Genomic DNA, 24,434 nt, shown 5'->3' with positions numbered 1-24,434 from the left:
AAGCTGTATATATAGTTTATGTTAATCTCAACTTATGCCAATCTCATTCATAAACAGACAGAATTCAGCTTATGTGTTACTCTCTAGACTGAAAACTAAAAACAAAGTATGAAAAGAAATGGAAAATCAAATAGGAATGTCTACGAGTAAATACCGTCACATTTGATCTGATACAGCCCAATCAACACCAATTACAATAAAAAAAAAGCCGATATAGAGGTAAATATCATTTTAAGTATATTACATACCTTTGTGTAGGAGACTTTAGCCATATGTGCCCTGGCTGATGAACTGAGTGTAGTCAGTGTCAACGCTGTCGTTATTCCTAAACTGGCCCTTGCTGGTGTAGCCTCGATACTTAACCAAAATGACACCCAAGACAGTATAACCAGCAAGAAGGAAGGAGCATAATGTTCCATGACATAGAAAATGAGTTCTCTGTGCAAAGCGAATTTGCATATCAACTTATCAAATTTGCCTGCGAATGATCAGAACATTTACATGTTAAACGTTTACAGTTAGTAGAAAAAATTATTCCCTCCCTCCATTCCTACCCTACCTAACAAAAATACCAATATAAACATATACATGTACATTTAATAGGATATAATTTGAAAATGACCATAATAAATAGCAGGAGAGCCAAAGCGTTGAAATGTTAATGCAAGTAAAAGATAGTTTGTTGTATTGACTTGCTCTTACTTTATTGAATATTTGGTTATTTTATACACATTTCCATTGGTTTCATACGCTTCAAATGTTAATAATCTTCGGCCTTGGCTTGTTATTTGTGTTCTGTAGACCTGATAAGTACCCGTACGTTTTAATTGGCTCTCTAAGGCCACATGACAGAAATGTGATTATTTTTGTAGGAAGGTATAAGGGATAATTCGTAACACGGGGTATCTTTTGGTAATCATACTAACGAATTCAGGCATGTAGAATAAATCGTGGCTCGCATTGTCGTATCTAATATTTGACTGCAGTGATTTAAAGTGTGGACGCAGGATTTATTGAGAGTTTAGCGGGTGGTAATAATGACTCAAAGTGTTTGCACTATACGGTTCTAATTGCCATGTCGTTAGAGTCAGCCAAATATGTGTATTTCAATGCATTTCACTAGGAGCACCTGCTGTTTTTACAAAATCAAACAGTCGAGTTTTTTTCTTGCTGAAATCGATACGCTGACTTACAATTTGATCCCCTGTTTATATTACTCGCCTATCTACTTTAGTTTTAAAGTTACCTGGTGATAGCGTCGTGAACTGTGCCCTTTCAAACATGTATGGCACACGCAATATCGACGATCGTAGTAATACTGACCAATGCAGTTCTGTTGGCCCGTGCAAAGGTTGGTATTTAAAAGGCGCCGTGTAAACTACCCTTTATTTTGCAGAATGCCACACATTTCAGGGGTCAGATACATATAGGCTTTCTGATTAAAAGATACGACGTCGGCAACGATTGAGAACACACCAAACGGTTTTTTCTTTTTGAAGGCTTTGACACGTTTTGGTATTCACAGGTGCACATATAACATTTGAGATTGATTGAACCATTTATCGACAGAAAACTGTATATCTATAATTGTTTATCGACACAACGTTAAAAGCTACTGCTTCAGTAGTTGTGATCCGAGTTTGTATCTAAATTGAAACATACGCAAGATACATTCATGCATATGGGAATCTGACGACGCTCTTCGCAGTCTTTTCCTGTCTTGCACCAAAGGCTATATGGTATTTTGCGAAATAGTAGACATATTAGGTCTTATCAAACCCCTGCCACTTTCTACGCAATCATACTGTTTTTGAGACGGAAAGTAATGATACAATTGTCCAAGAAGTTGATTAATATTACACGACATTCAACGTATTTCATTCCAGTTCAGCACGACCACGTATCTGCGGTCAAATCAAGCGGTTGCACATAGACATTTCAATTTTCCTCACAGTTGACATTTTGTACAACCTGTAATTGTAATAATCCAGATATATATTCTATTTCAAAGGTCAAAGGTCAGTTGTCTGTGATGCCTAATAATATTTCGATATAGTTTATTTCACATTTTCATCTTTTTTTATTATTGGTCTAATTGAAACAACATACCAAACCATTGCTACCAAATAAAACAGCCGATTCGTTTTGAGTGAGTTATTTTGATTCCTCGCATGAAATATAGAATACAATCAAAACAGATATATCAATTTGCTTTTTTGAAATACTGTTGACTACAACTTCTAATTGCGAAAGAAACGCTGTTGAGATTGTTTAAAAAATTCCACGAGCGACATCACCAAACGATCTCAACTCATAGCCTGAGGTACACTGTGTATTATTTACTTGATACCGTTCAAACAAGGCCTGATATTGCTTATGTGCTGTAAAAAATACAGACAAATTATCGTGGCACAAAAACATCAGCGAATTTATCTCTCTGTCCTGTTTTGTATACTCGATTACTCCGTAATAAGACGTCTCTAGGGCAATGAAATAAGCTAGCTTTCTTTCGCATCATTTGCTTATTTCTTTAATATATTAGATGGCTTTAAATCAAGTTAGAGTGAAGAAAGCGTCATTACGGGACGACCGAATATTCGAAATTGAGTCGACGTGACAGACCAAATTAAAACGTTCTGTCAAACTTGTCTTCGCTAAATACGTTGCGGTACTTGATGATTTGTCCAATAATACTCAATCCATACTGTGTAATGAGTATACCGTGTAACAATACAGCTTTCCATCAAATTATGCAATCTTCCCTTTGATGTACTTACAATTTTCTTGTTAACCAATCAATTTTTGTGACGGGTAGTTTTATCTATATCCAGATAATTGATCACAACATATTTTTTTTCTCCTATCTGAATTGCATTATTAAGGATGCATATTAAAACGTTCATTATTCTTTTGGGGCAGTCTAATCTCGTAACGCAATTAAGACGTCGAATTAAGATCAACGGCGTCTGGGAAATCAGTTGCATCATTGTGAAGCACTATAACGATCGTAACTCTTCAGGATACCGTCAATCAATCGTAAACAAGCTGACTTCGTTTCCGAAAAGCATTCATTTTCTAGTGTCTCTCAACATTAATCACGTGTCAAATATAAGAGAGTAAATAAAGAAAGTATCCAAGTACATACCAACCGACGGATAGTCCATAAGCTGATGGTCGACATAGGGGCTACTAACTTTAAATTCTGACATGACCACTTCTGGCGCCATAAGTGCTCCATTTTCGCTCCAATCAAGACGAACATCCCGGATAGTATATCCGACTAAATGAGAAATCACGAGAAAATAAAAATTGAGAATTAGCAAGTGGATAAAATGGTTTCAGAAATGTAGCAAGCAAAATAAATACACGTTGACAGGCGCTACTCTACAAACAATCACAGGATACCAACGAATTGAAAAGAATGACACTAATTGGGGGAAGCTATAGAGACGATGACGCCAGCTATACGTGCTAGGAAAGGAAGATAAGATGTGCACTCATCCGAGCTTTATTCCATCTTTGTCTAACTTGAGAGGGGACAATTTCGGCAAAGGACCGTGACGGTTGGAAATGACAGACTCGCAAGTCAGGATGTAGATGGAAGAACGTCCATGGTGGCGAAGGTGAGTTTGACTTGAAATCGAGGCTAAATGATAAACAGGACAAGACTGTGTAACCACTTTACAGTTCAATTTATAGATTTTTAATAAAAGCTACCGTGAATCAATAATGACACAAGAATCGGTGCAGCTGTTCCTTGCCAACTGTATTTACAGTTTGATCAATTAAGACAACGCCAAGGAAGTCACAATGCCATTTATTCTTCTTCATTACTCGTCTACAGGTTTACAGTCGATGGGCTTACTACAATAGTCCAAATATATTAAACCTAGCTCATCAAACCAGTTTGCTATTTGAGTGTAAAATGTATTCTGTTGCCGGTATTCATCAGTTTGATTTATTAGTAATATCCCGGATGTAAGTGTATAAGGAGAATCTGTCAAGGAGAAGCAGAAGGTGTTCTTAGGCTATCTACGACTGTTTCGTTTCACACCTTTAAACATTCGTATTCCTCATAATCATGTTTTCGCTACACTGCATCACGTCAAGCGGCTTTCAGAACAACTACACACGATACCTCCTTGCTCTGTCACTAAATCTTTAGATAATGAATAATTTTCGAATATAATGTAAATGTATTACATGTAATGTTACAATTCTTCTTTCGCGAAGTAAGTTAAACAGTCGATGTTTGATCAATGTGAAATCATAACCCATGCACTGGTGAAAGTAGTTTCTCTTTAGATAAAATAATCACATCACGATCACGACAGTACATATAGTGCACATGTCGTTTACACATGAATGTAAAGACAGATGAGCAAATACACTTTACATAGAAGCAAAATTAAAGTAAACTGTTTGGGTTATATTTGTCTTTTTTCATACAAGAGTATCTCTATACATAGAGTGACGTTAATTTATAATAGTCATCACTACCACCACTCAATACGGAGTGATTGGCGATGCGAAATGCTTTAGACCCTCTCTGCAAATACTTTGGATATCTGTTTACGTGAACATTTGACAAATACCGTCAAATATTCGCAACAATTTGAAACGAGTCATCCATTATATGTATTGATTGCGGCATCAAGTATGCTTTCAGAAAGTAAAAAAAGACACGACACTGCCTCGGGTAACGTTGTTAAACCGCTCCGGCGTACTTAAGACGTTTGCTGGAATTTAGTTATTGAGGTGAAAACATTATGTGCTGCACAAAAAGGTTCGTCATTGAATATGAATGTTTAGGTGGATATCTGCTAGTTAGTCCATGTATGTTGTTTCGTGATGTCATTGTTAACATATTGTCTTGACATGTGCAGTAAAGTTTCAACATATGTCGAACAATTCAGATCATAACCAATTGAACCCTTATGATTTCATCTTAATAGATCCGGAAAAATGAAATAGGAATAGCAACCTTGTAGCGTATTGTGTTCCTTGTTGAACATCATGTCATTGTAAGTTTGCATACACTAACAAAATCTTTGAAAAAAATAATGAGTTCGGAATCGAATTACATCTTCGGAAATCGTGACTGTGGTAGTGTTTTGAAAACACTCGTAACTCTAAACTATAAAAAGTGCATTATTAACACACACTAAGCATCAAAACGCGACACGTTCGAGGGCTAAAAAAGTTATTTGATAATCCGACAATTTGCTCCTACCTTTGCTGTCATAAACCCATTTTATTAAAGTATGTCCAACGTTTAACAGATCAAAAGAGTTTAATACTAAGGACTAACGTCGCTTGTCACTAACCGTATAGACCCGAACCTCTCAGGTAGAAAATTCAAATTCTATCAATATGCTAATATTTGATGGCGTACACAGCTTACTTTTGAAATGGACTTCTAGCATGATTTTAATCCTTGTTTAAACCACAAACTAATTGACGGAGATATCTGAAAGGAATTTGACGGGACAAGTCTGTAAGTGAAAGCGCAATTCATAGAACTAGTATATTGAGCTTTGTTTGTCGGAAAAGCGAAAAGATTGTAGTTGAAAAGCTGAGGGCGATTTGCCGATGCACTACTTACTTCCAATATGACCCAAGATAGTAGCATCTGCCACCCTTAACAAAGCGCTGACAACATATATGGAAATATGTGGACAGATTTCTCTGGAGAAATATTGATTGTTACACTAAAACGCAATCTATTTTGTGTGACAGTTTACCTGCAGCTTCTCAGCAAATTAAACAACTAATCGCATCCTGAAGTTGAAGTGCGTTAAGTTTACCACGGTCTAGATAGAATATAGTTAATGCAGCAAAGGTATAGATTTAATGTTGTGTTACGATGAAAGTAGGATGTCAAATTTTTTGTGAGGACGTAAGGGCATATGTGCCAGTCAATTACACATCACGTCAATCACATTCAGTATTCTATTAATGTCGGTGGCCTGTAGTTAATGTAGCCATCAGCCAAATATAAGAAAATTCGTACAAGTATTTGGGGGCAGTTGTCTTAATCAAGCAAGTGGAGGGAATACTTCATATTTTCAGATTCTGATGGATGTGATTGCCTTTAGCAAGTTTGAAGTAATGACCACTGTAGGATTATTGAATTGTCCACGCTCGAAATGCATCAGACCTTCAATCCCGAGAAAAACATAACCTTTTCAAACCGTCTTTGAAGAGTAATCGCTTCACGAGTCATGACAAAACCTATAGAGGGCAAAAATAGTTGTGGAATTATCATGTGCCTGGATTTACTACTATACAATGAGAAATGAAACTCAACAGGAGTTCACACAGCTTCTTGTCATTTCGATAAACGTGGGGAATGCTGTTCTTGAACTGTAGGACCATTCTTCGTGAATGTCATTGAATGCTATTCATAGCCACAAGACAACTTCCAAGGGAGAAGACAAATTCTACTTTAACTATAGAAATGTTGTAGTTTAGTATTTTTCTAGTACGTTTGCCAAATTATATTCTATCGGTAAAGTCTGTTGGTGCAGTTTTTAAAACTGTTGCATATGGTATTTGCAGTGACGATGACAAGCTGGCTAAATGGATGTTTGTTTTGGCAGTTTAGTCTTCGTTGAACACACAATCCATAAAATACGTCACTTCTAAGTGCATGATAATGGCTGCATGATTGTAAGAACATGGTGACAACACATAAATACTACAAATTGTCCGTGTCTGTTAATTTTGATAATTGACAAAGGTCAAAGTCAAGTCATTGTCGAAGAGGTCTATGGTCTATGTCTTGAAATAAAAGCTAGCCCTTGATAGTATTGTGTAGACTCTTGAATGGAGTCTCTATGTCTAACGTTTTTTGAGTTATGCTGTAAATATTGATTTTTGGCCACAAATATGACCGCCATTCGACCAGCTTTGCATATGTTACGAAAAAAGTGACTCACATATGTCCAATATGATACACATGTATGTTACCTTGTGTCAGGTTTGATTGGAATTGAAATTTGAATGTTTGAGAAATGACGTATTAGGGACGGGTGGAAGGACGGAGTCTCCAGTTTGGAGAACTAAAATGTTCGTTATGCGCAACGTTTTTGTTGTTGGGTAGCTCAGTAACGCATGCCTGTGAGGTGGTATGTTATATATGACACATAGATTGATCTAAGGGAACGAGTTAGATTTTGGTAGTTCACTCCTTCAAGGTGCAACCTATGTGAAACATTATGAGGACAATATTGTAATAATAAAACTGAATATATTTTCTTTCTTTTCAAATTTTCGACAGGTCATCATTTTATCCCTAGACTCAGGATCAATTCATGCGAATGAGTTTAAGATCAGAATGTAGGCGTCCCGTAAAACTGTTAAAAGTTTAATTTGATTGATGATAGAATGTAAAGCATAACATTACGTAATCGTATAATTCATTTGGTTTGCCTAAGTGCGGGTGAATGTTATAGATCATATGGCTACTTGTCATGATTGAATATGTTTCATAAATATAACACAACTAATTCATCATATGAAACGAAATAATGCGGAAAAGTGAAGATCTTCAGATTTGGCCTGTATATGAAGAAATGCCTAGCAAAGTCGTTTGCAAAGTCGTTTGCAAACTCGTTTGCTGAAAATTTATTTTCGCTTAAGTTGGATTAATTTTGACTGCTGGTGTATATACATTATGCGGCAAGTGATTAAATAAAATATCAGTTTCCTTTAATTCCATACGATAGAATGTAATGCAAATCAAATTTCAGCAGGATGTTGCCCACCAAGAACGCACATCCCATTATATTAACGGAGAAATGCGTCATTCCAAGTTTATGACACACATTCTATCAACACAATAAGTGAACACGACCAATACCCAGGGGTGCTTGAGTGAACGTGTTCCAAATTACATCAAAATGTTATGTCCAGTTTACTTGGCCAAGAAAAATTCAGAAGCGGCATGACAGTTCTGACCTAAATACTTAATACGGATTCTGTTTGCATACAGTCTTTGCATGTTCGTTTATTCAGTCTATTTGTTGCTGCTAAAGGTTGGAACTCTTGGCCAATTGACACCCATGAAACCTCCATGAAATAGAGGACTTGTTTGTATTTGTTCACAAAAGCCTATGGCGTGCTTAGCCACTCGGCACTACTGAACAGAAAATTGCTTTGGAGGTTAGCGCAATATAAATTTGACTTTGGTTGGTTGGTTGGTTGGTTGGTTGGTTGGTTGGTTGGTTTGGTTGGTTGGTTGGTTGGTTGGTTGGTTGGTTGGTTTGGTGGGTGGATGGGTGGGTGGGTGAGTGAGTGAGTGAGTGAGTGAGTGAGTGAGTGAGTGAGTGAGTGAGTGAGTGAGTGAGTGAGTGAGTGAGTGAGTGAGTGAGTGAGTGAGTGAGTGAGTGAGTGAGTGATATTTTGGTTTCTATCCAAGCCATCGTTTCCTAATATATAAAACATAGCATTTTGTTTTGTAAAATGTAAGTGGAATAAAAGACGATTTTGAGCTTATATTGGATTAGTTTTGTCGTCTGGTGTATTACTCGCCGTCTGTAATCTCACTGGAGAAAAGTCTCCAATTGTGTAAGTGTATTTCTCTATTGTTCCGTTTTGTGTATATTAGTTGTGGTTTATGTGTTGTTGTTCCTCAGTGTATACGTTAATTACAATTTTATTACAATTGATTAATTTCAAAATCCTTATTGACAATAGTCTTTTGATTAAATATTGATAAACAGTATGTGTGTCCCTAATGAAACGACGATAAAATACGATATGCAATTGTTATTGATACATCTGCCTATATGTGTTCTATAGATGTGAACTTCTTCAGAGACAATCCAAAATTGAAGTGACTCTAATCAGATCTTATTATTTATAGAGATCCCCAAATGCGAACTCAAAATTAAGTGATAAATACAAGGTTATCCCCATAGGTATTCGATTTTAAGGAACGCTGTAAGTTATTGGAAGGTTCACTGCTGACAAGTTCTTTTATCAGTACGGTCTAGTGGGCGGACAATGAAAATGGTCAATTGACCATGCTCTATTTTCTATTAGCTTTATCTGTGCAATGATATGTGCCGAAGATACCAACCAATATCTATTTAAGTAAATATCTACTTGTAAAGCTATTGGACTGTTGACGTCATACCTCAGAGTTTTTCTTTGACAGGACGATAAGGTAAAGCAGGTAGCCATGCGAAATAAAACTTTGATGTAATAGTGCTTAATATAGCGTAGTGTTGACCCGACAATTGTAAATACCACAGTGAAGATCTTAAATTACCAGTGTAAGCAAAATGTCAATCCAAAGTAGAGATAGTGCCTTGAGCACATCTCTCTCATAAGACACGGTGCACTATTATCTATCTATAGCGTGTATTCACACTTGAAAGCCACATTTAGATCAAACATTTCATAAAACATGAATCATTTCCAGATCAGCCCTTTCTACTTTTAAAGGTAACTCCTCAACTATTATAGATATCTTAGTGACCTAAAAGTAAGAGGTAACAATGTAGGTGCTTCAAATTTATTTATTGCACTTCTGAAATCAAAGGAACAACCTCTACCCCCCCTCCACACACACACACACACACACACACACACACACACACACACACACACACACACACACACACACACACACACACACACACACACACACACACACATCCACCCTAAAACATGTATGGACGTAGCCATATGGATGAGGATTGAGTATTTATATCACAATTTTATCATGGCTTCCTACTTGAAAAATCAATGTGAAACAACATATGCCAAGTCCTTGTTTGTAATCCATAATAAATGTGTAGAATGTTGTACATACAATAACAAACTTTATACACATTTATTATAGTTTTTTGTTGTTGCAATATTTGAGTTACAAACACAGATTTAGTCAATATTGTTTCACATTGATTTTCCAAGTAATGATAAAATTGTTTTAAAAAGTAAAAATCCAAAATAAATACCAAGTCTTCATGCAACAACATTCGAGTCCAAAACATCTCCTGTGACAAGATCGCTCAAGAGTAAGAATGGTGACAGCCCTATGCACTCGTATTATGGAAACATTGAACGTTTGTGACGGGCGTGGTGAATTGGAAAGATATTTACATTTTTCTTTTACATTTTGATATATATAGAATTACATACTTTTATTATCACCCATGTTCATTTTCTAGAGAGGGTCAAGAGGTCAGCATCTACAGGCATATATATGTATATTAACCAGGATGTGAGAAAGTATGCATCGTAAGCAGTTTCTTTTCACAATTTACTTGTTAATGACTATTACTACTATAAGAACTAAGGTTCAATCAAATCCGTGAGTTCAGGGCGATAACTCTTGTAGCTATGTAAGGGGTCGTGACACAGCGAGCAGCAAATTAATTATATATTTATGTTAAAGTGAATAAAGGAAGTGTTCACAATGCAATGGTCATCAGTAATCAGACTAAGTGCGGGAAGTACAAGTACAATTGCCTAGTGATTATACAACATGACGGTTATACATATAACCTAGGCACATTCAGTGTTAGATTATAGAGGTCTTGTGTATATAAAATGAGAAATTTGGTTACCTCTCGTAAAAGTGTCACCACAGTTAAAATGTTATTAAAACTGCCACAGCATTTTCCTCAATCAGTTTGAGAGTAAACACGGTAAAATTTAGTAAACTATTAAAAATTAAATACTTATAGGCACATAGAGCCAAATACAAACAGCTGTTACTCCATCCGTCGTATCCTCAATAGGATGGCTACAGACCCTTCAAGTGGACATTGATCTTCGTCACAGTTTGGACATATCATGTACATTTCTACTCAATATCCAATACATGTGAATTTGCAGATGGTAGGACATGTATATGGGTAACTTTGTAATCTGATTATTATGATTTTGCTTTATTATTATTTTATGGATTACTTCATCGGTTGTCGGTGGCCAAACGGTTAACTCGTATGCCCCTTACCTCTGTAGTCTGGGTTCGAACCCACCAGGTGTCGGCTAGCTTCACTTTAAAATTTAACCAGGTTTTCCTCCTGCTTTTTCAACACTTGTGGCGACCATCCAACAAATTTCCCAATGTATTTGGATGAATAAAGATAATTATTTATGAACCATATTTTCTCCAAATTTTTTTCTTTCGGCAATGAATGGGATACCATTGAAAAAGTACCATATCAGTCTGTATATCTTATGTGTCCCCTTTCTCATTACCTCATATACCCTGTGGAGATTCTCTTCTACAGCACTGTGATTGTTATGATAGTAGCGGAAGTAGTCTAATATAGGTTTACATTGATAGCTGTGTTCTTTCCTACTTAGTTATATAAGTTGTTTTAATAGTCACATACTGTTGAAACGTGTCATCATGTCCTAATTGAGTTCCTTGTTCAATGAAATGGTCAACTTGTGTTCAGTTTCTCTCTATGACATTGCATATACACGATGTTGTCTGTACATGCATAAACGTAATGCACCATGTAAAGGAGTCGTTACAACGTTTCTTTTTATAAAGACGAGCACTGACAAACTGTGTAAAAGGTAATTATTGATTTCCGTCTGAGTGTACGAACTCTGATGTAAAAGTGCTTTATGTAGGTGCAAAGCAATCGTAATCAGATGTGGACTAAATTACTTGGGGTAAAGGGTCACACGATGACATATGGAGAATCATTGTTAGAGGTGTTAATGCGATTATGGCTGCATTCACGATAGACCTCGCCGCAAGGCTTCGAATTAGGAATATATTCACATGCACAACGGTTAACTGTTCTACGTTTTCAATTCTATAACAAAGCTCCGAAAAGGGGGAAAATGTTGCACAAAACTAAGCTCTGAACTAGTATTCTTCTGATAATTTATTGAATTATATTTTTCCACACCTTTTGTATAATTTGTCCACTGTGGGAAAAGAACTACAAACTATTCCAGTAAGATTTTATCTCACAAAAACATGCACAATACCATAGACATTTATTGTCGTTTTCCGTTGCAAATTATCATTTACAATATTAAAATATCACTGGGATTTTATTCATACATGTCTGCATATGTCATTACCACAATTGAAGTGTTATTACATTACTACATTGTTTGTGGGTTTGGATGTTTTGACTAGTAAGCCAGTTTATTGATAGAGAAACACGTCGTACATGGAACGTTAATCAAATACAGCAGATTGAAAATTCGAACGTTTTCACAAGACTCCATTAACTGTATGGTAACCGAACAACAAATGGATGTATACAACGGTAACCAGACAGATTTTATCGTATTGTTGTTTATGTTTTCAAACTTAAAAGGAGTGTATGGGAGGTACTGAAAATCACACGTGTAAAACGTTCTACGTCACAATTTAGCTTCACCTAAGTTCAACGACCTCGCATTTATTTGTCGAGCTAGCATTATATCGATTCAAAGCACGGTATGAGCTTCTCAAGAACACGTGAAATAAATGATCTCTCCATAACATGTTTATGTTAAAAAGGATTATCTAAATATATCCCTTTTCGGAACGATGCCGATGCAATATCCTTTATCTGCTACAGCATCGTTAATTTTTATGTCAAATTACCATATCATACCCCAAGGAGACAACAACCAAAGGGTAATGTTTATTATTGCTTTCAAAAAGATTGAATGAGGAATTTTACAGCCTCGATATTTTAATCGACAAAGATTTTGATATGATTAAAATTATTCATCGATGATATTTTTAAAGGGCTTTCATGCGATAAGTACTTATGTATCTATCAGATGCCCGTCGAGAAAAAAATCAAATGATTTCAAATGAAAATAATAATTAGATGCAATAGAGTTGCTCAGTTCTGTCATTTGTAACGTTCTCCAAACCGTACACAATCGTAAAGGGACATTAAGTGGAAAAGCTCCTATTCAATAAAAGTTGTAGATATCCTGAAGTAACCAGGGATTACACAACCAATGACACCGTTCATTTCAAAGGATATTGCGTAGATATTGCTTGCCGTAGATACAATCACATCATGTATATATTAGAATATGTACAGTTATGAAGTGGATATTACGCTTGATATTAAAGATAATTTTAAAAGATGGCACGGACGACAGAATAAGACGTGATTTGAAGAATAAGGATTTACATGTATGAGAACTGTAGGAGGTATGTATATTTGTTGGCCTACTTAAACTGTAGCAAAAAAGGGTTATTTTCGATTCAATTTATAATATGAAATCTTAATCGCACTGACGTGTACGAAATAGAATGGACATGATGTAAATTTCACAGCTGTGCGAATTTGTACCGTGTGCAACACATTTGTGTTTTGTATAAGGTAGATCTTTACCAGTTGTTGATACATTACTACTCTGGTTGTCAATATCCATTCGTTTCTTGTTATTTATTGATTGTTCATATACGCCCCGTGAAAGAGTCCATGTCTGTGTATAATGTATGTATGTATGTATGTATGTATGTATGTATGTATGTATGTATGTATGTATGTATGTATGTATGTATGTGTGTATGCATGCATGCATGCATGCATGTATGTATGTATGTATGTATGTATGTATGTATGTATGTATGTATGTATGTATGTGTGTATGCATGCATGCATGCATGCATGCATGCATGTATGTATGTATGTATGTATGTATGTATGTATGTATGTATGTATGTGTGTATGTATGTATGTATGTATGTATGTATATGTGTATGTATGTATGTATGTATGTATGTATGTATGTATGTATGTATGTATGCATGTATGCATGTATGTATGTATGTATGTATGTATGTATGTATGTATGTATGTATGTAATTATAATAATGTCACTGCATTACTTTATCATTGAAAGATACAGTAGACTAACAATTGTGCAGACATACCCCTAAACTACATAATCTTGTCTTTTAACCTATACATGTTACTATTATAAATGGCCTCCTACTTGCCATATAACGCAGCAACCCATTTCTTTATATTATTTCATTAAAAGTATACTCGATCAAGAGTTGGGGTTATTTAAGAGAAATTATTGTGTTAAAAAAACTCGCTTCTGTAAATTTCTATAGTATTCTATGAAATATGAACGAATTACTGGTCCGCTCCGACCTCATCTAGTGAGTATATGAAACTGTCTGCGTACATCAGAGTACTAAATCTTCCCAATAATCAGGTTTGTTTGTATAATAAATATTTCCAAGTAGCTCTACTCTCGTTTCAATCATTTATGGGTCCAGTGCACAGCTGATATGCTCTGTTCTGTTGATATTGTTTTGTGATATGTTACCAGTCAAGAGTATTAATAACTATACAGAGTGGTAGAACAGGCCACAGCCTTTTCCAAATGTAAGCGAACAAAGAGAGTGAATTATTTCACATTATAAGTCGGACACTGAACCGAGTACATTAAAAGAAATGAATAGAGTGAATAACTCGTATAATAGACATCATTTATTAAGGACCTAAGTAAAATAGTCACCCGACCTCTCAATATTAAAGTTCATGTGAAGGACACTTCGTTTACATTAACTTATTCATCACTTATTTATTCATCAACCTAATACTATAGCTATGCGAGGGCAGATTATATTGCGTATAGATGTCATCAATAAATCCCTCAATAAAAGTACACAAAATGTGTATGTCATCTTATTCTTTGTAAAATTGTAAGTCCACTTTGACATTTTATTCTATTTTTAATCACCTTTATCTAACTTCTGCTGTGATAATTGGTTTCTTGAATCTATAAGATTAACTACGTCTGAGCACTGTATTCAAACCTTTAAATATCGACAAACAACCTCGATGCATATTTTTCTGTTAAGCTGAACAATTAATGACGTCACACGGTGCAGTCACACGGAATGCCTCCTGTAGAATATATCGCTATTCAAGACAGCACTAATTACGGTGATCACTTAAATGTTAAAAGACAGCCAGCTTCATTACTGGAACAGTAACCATAGAAGCAAGTCGTTAATCATTTTGGCAAGTCCTGGTGTTCCTGTCCAGACAGTCGCTGTTACCTGTGGTGTTTAAAGCTGCTTCTTATTCCATGATATAATCTGTCTTAGTGATCCTCTTTCCCGCATCTCTTCCTCGTTTTTACTTCAATCGATATAATTAACTTGACTGTATTATTTGAATTTTAACTGGTGGATATTTTCAGCGAGGGTATTCAGAGAAAAAGAGCCTTGTACATACCAATAACACAGCAAGGCTGTTTGTCTGATTAATGTTTATGCTATGTTACTGAACAGTCTTGTTAAATGGCTCCTAATCGGTCTCATTTACAACGAGTTCTCTAATTTAGGATTTTTTTTCTCTCTGGACTTGAGCAACCAATCAATCAATCAATCAATCAACCAATCAATCAATCAACCAACCAATCAATCAATCGAGGTCTCCTGGGAATAAAGCCACCCATCGCATTCATATATGCTACATTGTCTAACTCACAGGTCTGGCAATTCAAGATTGATGTGAAATAGAAATTCTTACATTGTCCAATTTGAATATGCAATTAATTAGACGGTACTCACAACTCTCGATTTCCAGACCACATGTCTGCCTATCCATTGGGTAGCGATGCAGAAATAGATGACAGATTAAAACCAAAGTTACCCTGCGCGAGGAAAAGAGACAAAAAAGCAATCAGTGCGTTAATTGTGAATGCGGAAAATACACATCTTTCTTAATCAATGTAATTGGCACAGTCGAGGCGACTTAGTTAAATATAAAAATGATTAGGCGTGTAAAAGAAATTCGATACCGTGGTGGAATACCATTATAAACATACATTCCAGATTACAGCAATACACGTACGGGGGCCTTGAGAAAGACTGTAATTTGCAGCAAAATAAGTAAATGTGATGTTGATATAGACCCACGTGATTTAGTATATACATCACAATTTAATCAAAAAGGTAGAGTTGTTGACAGTAATATCATTCAAGTCATGGATAGTTTTGACCCTATATACGACGTGTTGTAATGAATTAGTCTTCCCTTCTGTCATTCAATTCTTTTTACTATCCTGCATATGACCCGTTTCTACAAGATACCCATTACCTCTAATGCTCCTATGCTATCAAACTCGAACAACGTACATTTCTTTGCTGAACTTTACGGGCAAAAGTATATTGTGCTCATAAAATGCTTGTAATAGTACAGAAGGAGTTACATTTACTTTTCCTGCTTCAGTTTAAGTTTATTCTGTTTTAAAAATTCTCCCTTTAAATTAGCGTGCCAATATTTAGAGTCTAACGGTCATAAACCGTCAAATAGGATCATAAAAGATTGTGAAAGAAGTTTCTGTTGAAGGAAGAATACAAACGGCAATATATTTCGAGACTTGTTTTCTAACCAAACCATTAGTTTCAACGAGACGAACTCTCATACTTGTTTTGATAATTTGTGATATTTTCTCCGCAAGACAAAATTATCGCGATACAAGATCCTCATATTTAGGCACATTCGTACATGTTTACCAGTTTCTTGGAAGGGCCACACTTTGATTTTTACGACGATATGAAATGCGCTAGAAAGGCGAATGATTCACACGTCGACGATTACAATCGCTTCGTGTAGTAATCCCATGAAAATATGAAATGCAATATATGTCAAATATTGGTACAACCCGTTATTACGTGAACTAATAGCGAATCTTGCATCTCAGTCTATGTAAGATAACAACCAATTTCGTTGCTATGGAAACATATGCGTACGTCTTTATTCTTTAACTTAGGTCGTGATCATCGATTCTTTCTAATAAAATTGCTACTACTGCAGATGACGAGCACCGCGTTGAAAGTCATCACATCACGTTTTTCAATATATTTCATATTAGAATACTTATGACCACATTCTGTTACATTTGCTGCTCAAGAAGATGAGATTTTACAAGACATTTGACGGTAATGGAGCAGTAGCCGTCATACCGTAATCTCGAGAACGTTATTTCTTGATTTTCTACAAGGTTTATGACAGAGGTTACAAGTTAACACAGACATGTAGACTTATAGGCTGAGGGGAAGCTAAGTAGATTGCTGTTCACAATCCAAAGATTTGTCGTACTTGTATTGACTTTGTTAACCCCCTTATACAAAGCATTAGTCCAAATGACTGTAATCGAAACATTCTCTGGTGACGTGCTCAAGTAGGGCCTGTTTGATCAATTGACAGGTAGCATTTTTACAAATCGTTGTGTCCACTATTATTTATGATGTGTGTTAGATCGTTAGCAACGTCGTGCTCCAGTAAACGAAATGCGAGTCTGAATACAAAGGCACTTGTAAATACAAAATTGAAAAAAGTGGAATTCATAATTTATATTCATCACTGTACAATCGAACCAGTCTTTTTTGATGTGCTCTAGTAAGGATTGATTGACTGAGTATTTGGAGTTTCCTAGGACGCGAGAGCGACTCGTTCCTTTTGGAAATCATGTATATAAGATATGGAAATAAAGTCACTTGCAATTTTCTATTAGAAATTGAATTTACAATTGGATGAAGGTGTAGAAAACGATGTCATATTGTTGCTGATGACATATGTGATAATCTTCATAGTATGCTTATAGCTCATTCCGTTGGTTCCTCACGGATCGATAACGATCTATGCTATTAACCACCAAAAGTGTAGCCCCAAACCGATGCTATACAATATGACATTACATACATGTATCAGCCTGAAAAAAAGAGAGGATTGTTTGAATGATTTACAACCACTACATAAACTTAAGGTATATACGATTCGTACAGTTTGAAATTTCTACGACTTAAACATTTCAATTTAATGACGTAATGTCAGTAATAGCTATATAAGGATTAGTTGGTTATGAAGATTTCAAACTAATAAAACACAGTCTGAGCAAATCTCTATCAAAAGGCAGAATCCGAGAAAGTAATGACAAAAGGCCGACAATAATCATCTTTACAGACGCTTACACTTTCCATTACTATATTTGGGTGAAAGGGTAAGTAGCAAAACAGAATGTATGGAGCTATGCGTAATGATGTGATGCCAGACGTTAATGTACTGCCTTTTTTGACTACCAGATGTGCCCATACAATGATCAGGCCGATTTCAATAATTTCTAGGGTATTGGTGAATAGATGAATACGTAAGCATGCCCATCGAAAAATATCTTGTTTTAGCTACAATGTCATATCTTTCTCTTTAGTCGTTGCCGATATCTAACCCTGGGGTTAATATAAAGAATCACGAGTTCTTCATTATATTTCTATTTGAGTTGCAACATTTTAACTAACTAGATAATTTAGTTATAAAAAGCCGCTTAGCCTGACGGGAACTGTACAATTTATATGAAGTCATTTTCTCCTGTACGTATGTCATTTTTGTGTGAATTAAGCTTGTATAATTTGTCAATTACAACACAAACAAATAATATTTCACACCTCAAAGGCGTTTATTTCCGCTATGAAGGAAGGGATGTCTGTAATAAGGCGTAAATATGGAAACCAGGGGTAAACGTGAAATCCAGTACCAGCTGGACACTACAATATTTTAAAGGGACTCAAAATACGTAAAAATATACCGTCACCACATTCATTTAAATTTCTGGCTTTGGCGAAGCAAGGAAATCCTGGCTAAACATATACATTTTTTATATTGGGAGGAATGTACTGGAGGAAGTTAGGTATGCAATGGTATCTGTCAATTCCATTATATTTTTGGCATGATCGAGGAAGGTTTTATCCGTTTATCAGCTTTCTCAGCTTAGTACAGGGGGCAATTCCCTCCATGTGGTTCAGGAAATTTGTCGAAGATTTGAGTCAAAGGACGAAGCTTGTCTAATTTCCCGGTAGCCCGAAGGTTTTACAGCAGTTGCTTAATCTTCTTACTCCAGTAATTATGTGGGCAGCTTTAGTTGTGGAAATTAAAGTTAGTTACAACATTTTATTCTTGTTTTGACCGACACTCGAAGCCGGGGGCAATTTTATTCAATGTCAATGATAGTATCTGACCCCAAGAGAAATCAAATACTTTCATCGTACATCCAAAATCTCCATAAAAGGCATTTAAGCGTTACTTGCTGACTTGTCTAGAGACATCTTCATGGTGAACCCAGCTGTCAATTTTTCCTTTTCATGTTTATCCTCATTTTAGAAACCCTTTAATGTGAAAATAACTAGCTTGTTGGACATGTACTATATTCTGTTTATCATAGCGTCTGCCCTTGTCTGTAGGCATTCCTTTTTGCTATTAAAGAATGATTGAGTATGTATTTCAATATCATTTGTTTGTCTTGAATGTTAAAAGTACTATCCATAGAAATTCGTCTATTGAAAATTATATGGCATTATTGTCATTAGTTTTAATTACCTTTCAAAAGAATCATTATAGTTGTTATTATTGCTGACAGCTATGATGTGATTTATATAATAGTTGCCCACTTTTGCAATCACTCATGTGTAATGTATTTGTGAGAGTACGAAAGTATGTATGTATGTATGTATGTATGTATGTATGTATGTGTGTGTGTGTGTGTATGTATGTATGTATGCATGCATGCATGCATGCATGTATGTATGTATGTATGTATGTATGTATGTATGTACGTACGCATGTATGTATGTATGTATGTATGTATGTATGTATGTATGTAGGTAGGTAGGTATAGAGTGCATTTGGATGAGTGGATTGCTCGATGGCTGGCTGGCTGGCTGGATGAATGGATGGATGGATGGATGGATGGATCGATCGATGGATATGTAAGTAAGTATGACAACCATTTGAAAGTATCAAATAACATTGTCACAGAATCTTACAGCGGTAACCATTTCAGACACTCTCAAACTCTAATAAAGTCATATAATTCTTACTCGTAGGTGATTTTATACGTCCTCAAACTAGACTGTAGACATGTACGTGTTGTCTCTATCTACATCTACATGTTTCTATTGCTTTTGAAGCCTTGAATAAACGTTCATTCAAGATCGTATTTAGCAGCTGTTCTCGAAAAAACATAGCTGCTTCTTGTGTTGAATTTTTCCTGTTTGGAGAAAAGAAAAGATGAATTTCCGGCTTGATATCCACGAGGTAAAAATATGTCAGAATTCATAGAATTGAATGTTAATAATTAATCAACTAAGGATCAAGAGAAATCAAATACAACGTGACCTTTGACTTAAGCGTGATCGACTTCCATTGCTTAATCCCACGTCACAATACGAACCAGTGGTGAGACCATACCACTATTATTTCCTTCTTAACAGCTTAGTTTTGTTTCAACACAGTCAGCTGGCTATTGGCATATCAAATCCAGCTTTGCAATATTTGGAATAATGAGACATGTGGTGGTGTCCTTCAACTTACAGTAGAGAATCAATCAGTTCTTTTGGGTCCTTCGCCAAAAATACAAAATCCTTTTGGTAAATAAAACACTAAAGTCGGTATATTGATCTACGATATTTGTGTAGATCAGTGAAGTTGTATATTTGTGTCGTTAGTTTAAGCAGGTTTAAGTGAAAAAAACAAGAAAAGGAAAACGATTTATGTTCTTTTATATGAGCACTGCTTGTGGACAGATGTTATCATCAAGGGTAATGTAAATAAACCAAATGCTTATCAGTGAAAGCATGGCAAGTTGGTCATTCTAAAACCTGCAATGATAAGCATTCTCGTGCAAATACATTAAAGTCTGTTTACTCTTTACTTCATGACATGGTAGCTTAATGACATATGCTTCCTCCACGCTACTACAATGGTGAATAGAAGAGTGGTAACATATAAAATAGTTCAAACGACTTTCGTCCGTCTATATATTGTATGTATGTATGTATGTATGTATGTATGTATGTATGTATGTATGTATGTATGTATGCATGTATGTGTGTGTGTATGTGTGTATGTATGTATGTATGTATGTATGTGTGTATGTGTGTATGTATGTATGTACTATGTATGTATGTATGTATGTATGTATGTATGTATGTATGTGTGTGTGTGTGTGTTTGTATGTATGTATGTATGTTTGTATGTATGTATGTATGTATGTATGTATGTATGTATGTATGTATGTATGTATGTATGGGTATGGTTTGTATGCAATAATACTGTTATTCAACTTCAATAAATATGTACGTTGACCTGAAACCTTTAAATATTTTCCTTGCGAGAGTATGTATCATAAGATCATGAGATCGTAAACGAATTAAAAGTACGACATGGTGCCCAGATTACAATTTGTAATTCTATCATTATGTATCCCTACCTTTCTGTTTAAAAAAATATAATTTCATTAAAAATATCTTCGCTCTACATGGGTCAACAATCCTAATGGAAATCCTCATAATCAAACGTAATATTTACACTGTTAATAATACGGTGTCGGGACATGCCGGGCACTGGCATACTAAGCCATAGACATGCTCTCATTTCAGACATTCCCGTACTTCATGTCACGACCACTGGCATTACAACAACTAGATTATAGTCTGTGGAATCATCACAAACGTCTTATGTATCAAAAAACAAATGGTTAACTGTCATTTTACAATATATTATGTGACCGACGGTAATCATAGTTTTCCAATCGTCGTGTTCATTCGACTGTTAATGCTTTCAAGGACAATGTGAAATGAAAGTATATGGATAAATAACACGTGTGAAATATGAGAACATAATTTAAGCTAACCAACATTCTCATGGTTTCTGATTAAAATGCACTACTCCGATTAAACTAAATGTGTGTCAAATTCCACTGCTCGGTTGTCGGCTCTTAGTAAAACACATTTCCCCTCACTGTTCACAACAATGTAGCGTTATATGAGAAAAGGAAACGTTGTTAGGTAGCGGCCTAGTTCTTTCCTTTTTTATCAGCATCTTCAAAGTCCTTCAGTGTAGTTCAAAGAAGGGCAACCGTGGTTTGTGTTTAAAAAAAACACTTACATCAACTCTCCAAATCAGACAACTATACAGCGATTTAGTTAGACTTAAATCTTTTCAGATTTTTTTTGAATGACTGCCACCGATCTTATATTCGATTGCATCCTTATAGAAGTATAAGAATATTTTGTGCAAACATTTATTGTCGGCAAGAAAAACGTACGTGACTTATGAATACATTTGCATTTTAGCGCTATGCTTGAAATCAATGATATCGCAAAGGAGATATACGTTTGACACGAGACGATTGTGAAAATAGCAAACACAATACTAACACAAAGAACATTGAATTGGCAGTGTATTGCAACGCGAACACACAATATGTGCTTCCTGCATGATGACTTCATTTGAGACTGAACACCGTAGAACGTCTCCTTCAGAAAGTGTATCATTCAAGTGAACGTGAGACTTAATTTGAGAATGAACACCGTAGTACGTCTCTTTCAGAAGGTGCATCGTTCAAGTGAACTTAAGGTAATGAATCTCAATTGTAATAACATAAGGTAGTCAGTAAAAACCCTGAATTCGACGGTACATAGAAACGCTGTAAAGTATGAAAAGTATCACAACACTACAGTTTCCTGGTAACGTCTGCAATAGTGCACTTATGATGTGTTGCAAATCTTAGCCATGTATTGTTCAATGGTAGAGTAGACAAGAAAGCACTGTCGATAGTATTTCAATAATATCCAACTATGATTAATGTCTACATTAATAATAACATACGTTTCATACGATGAATCTTTCATGTACAAATACTTTTAGTACACAGTCGTGTTTGCATAATAATTCATTTCTTTCTGAGTGATTTTCGTCACAAAGACCAATGTATATACGATTGTACTGAGTTACAGTCAGATTTTTGAACAACGCAACATTGTTATATGCTTATCTAATTTAAACCAGTCATTGTCCAGTTTTCCAAAGCAGTGCACAGTCTATCTTAGGTTCATCACAGCCCGTCAATGCATAACCTAACAACATCACATTCGTCTTTTGAGTAAAATATGCTGATTTATCATAATGTTTAGGAGTTGTTACTTGCCACGAATACAAATTTCAACAACAACAAAATTCTTTAAGGAATTGAACTCCTTGCATTCCAAACACTATCTGAATGGATTTTACGTGATAAAAATCGAGTGAACAATCTCTTATCTGTTGAACTCATAAAGCTCCATAACCGGACTGTGGTATACGTATCGACACTGCGTCATAATATTGCTATCGGAACAGAAATTGAGGTCAATATATAATTTATCAAACGTCTGCACTATGCATAGGTACCATTCAATCAGTTTGATCACAGGTAAAGAAGATTGTACACCATTTAAATACTCGTGACGCCATCACACACGGTTGTGACGCTATGATACTAAATATTTATTAAATGGTAAAGTAAAACTAAATTGTATGCGAACTTTGTTAACTTTTATTGCATACATTCAGGCTATAATCCTGATTACATTCGTTAAATTTTTCGTATCATTAAATAAACATTAAAATCATACTGAGTTTATTTTCAATGTTGAAGATAGTTTGTGGTAATAGCTTTAATTCTATTGACTAATTGAAATACAAATTTATAGTAAAGATATTGCGAACTCGGGCATATTCGTTACAACTCAAGGAATTCTTTAGTAAATTTACAATATTTTGTTTATCAAAGGATCACATTAGCATATAGATGACAAGATTGAGTTTGTTTAACAGGCGGTTACCTTTGTAACTTACTGTATATCCACATATTGTGTCAAGGTTCTTAGTTCACATGTCTTTAATGTGTTCTAATATTCAATGTTTCAATGTTAATAACAAACTAAATGACGTGTCGTAACATTATAACCAGTCATTAACATTTAGCTAATTATTTCGGAGGGGTTTTCAAACTCTTTTGATGTTTTTCAAGGAAGAGATTTTCTACAAATCACTGTTATTTAAGATTAAATTTTGCGTTTAGCCTGCTTTTTTCAGATTTTCAGTTCAGTACGGCTAAGATACCAACTATGTTCGAAACATTGGTGCTAGCAGATGATTGTACTTATATTTATTTGTGTTCCTCTTGATACAGCTAATTATTTGGTCTTCATTGCCAATATTACTATAGAGACAACGAATGAGTTCAGATAATAACTTTTTTCATCTGATGTAAATTGTAATATGCGTTGCATGTCATAGTTACACTGCATTCAGAATTCCATAAAGGCGACATACGTTTAATCCAGCAACTTAATGTCAGCCGTGCGTGAGAATTATTGACTATTGTGGAGTTGAGTGAGTGAGTGACGTTACTGTGTTCTGAGTGTTTTCACAATTCTCTATTTACATTCAGTTTCAATGATATTAGGTAGAAGATCATTATTCAATGAATACCTGTAGATAAAATTATTCCTAAGTAAATGCCCTAGCACCGCTATTAATCTCCTGTAAACTGTTGTCCATGCACACATCATACATTAGTATATTTACGCCGCTTGCAGGTCTATCACACAAGTTCGCCCATGACATACAATCTTCCACAGAATTGAT

The 24,434-nt window shown here is 35.3% G+C and overlaps 1 protein-coding gene across 2 annotated transcripts in view; it reads right to left on the bottom strand.

The window, feature by feature from the left end:
* The window catches only part of LOC144438887 (glycine receptor subunit alpha-2-like), a 62,635-nt gene that overhangs the window by 9,635 nt on the left and 28,566 nt on the right, over positions 1-24,434 (bottom strand). For both annotated transcript variants that reach the window (XM_078128114.1, XM_078128105.1), the window contains exons 5-7: positions 15,536-15,618; positions 3,146-3,280; positions 249-478 (exon numbers count right to left, since the gene is read on the bottom strand). In XM_078128114.1, coding sequence (XP_077984240.1) covers positions 249-478; positions 3,146-3,280; positions 15,536-15,618 — 448 coding nt within the window. The remainder of the gene's footprint in view (positions 1-248; positions 479-3,145; positions 3,281-15,535; positions 15,619-24,434) is intronic.

This window comes from Glandiceps talaboti, chromosome 1 (genome assembly GCF_964340395.1).
Source record: "Glandiceps talaboti chromosome 1, keGlaTala1.1, whole genome shotgun sequence".
Lineage (NCBI taxonomy): Eukaryota > Metazoa > Hemichordata > Enteropneusta > Spengelidae > Glandiceps > Glandiceps talaboti.
This window is presented reverse-complemented; position numbering and strand designations above follow the sequence as displayed.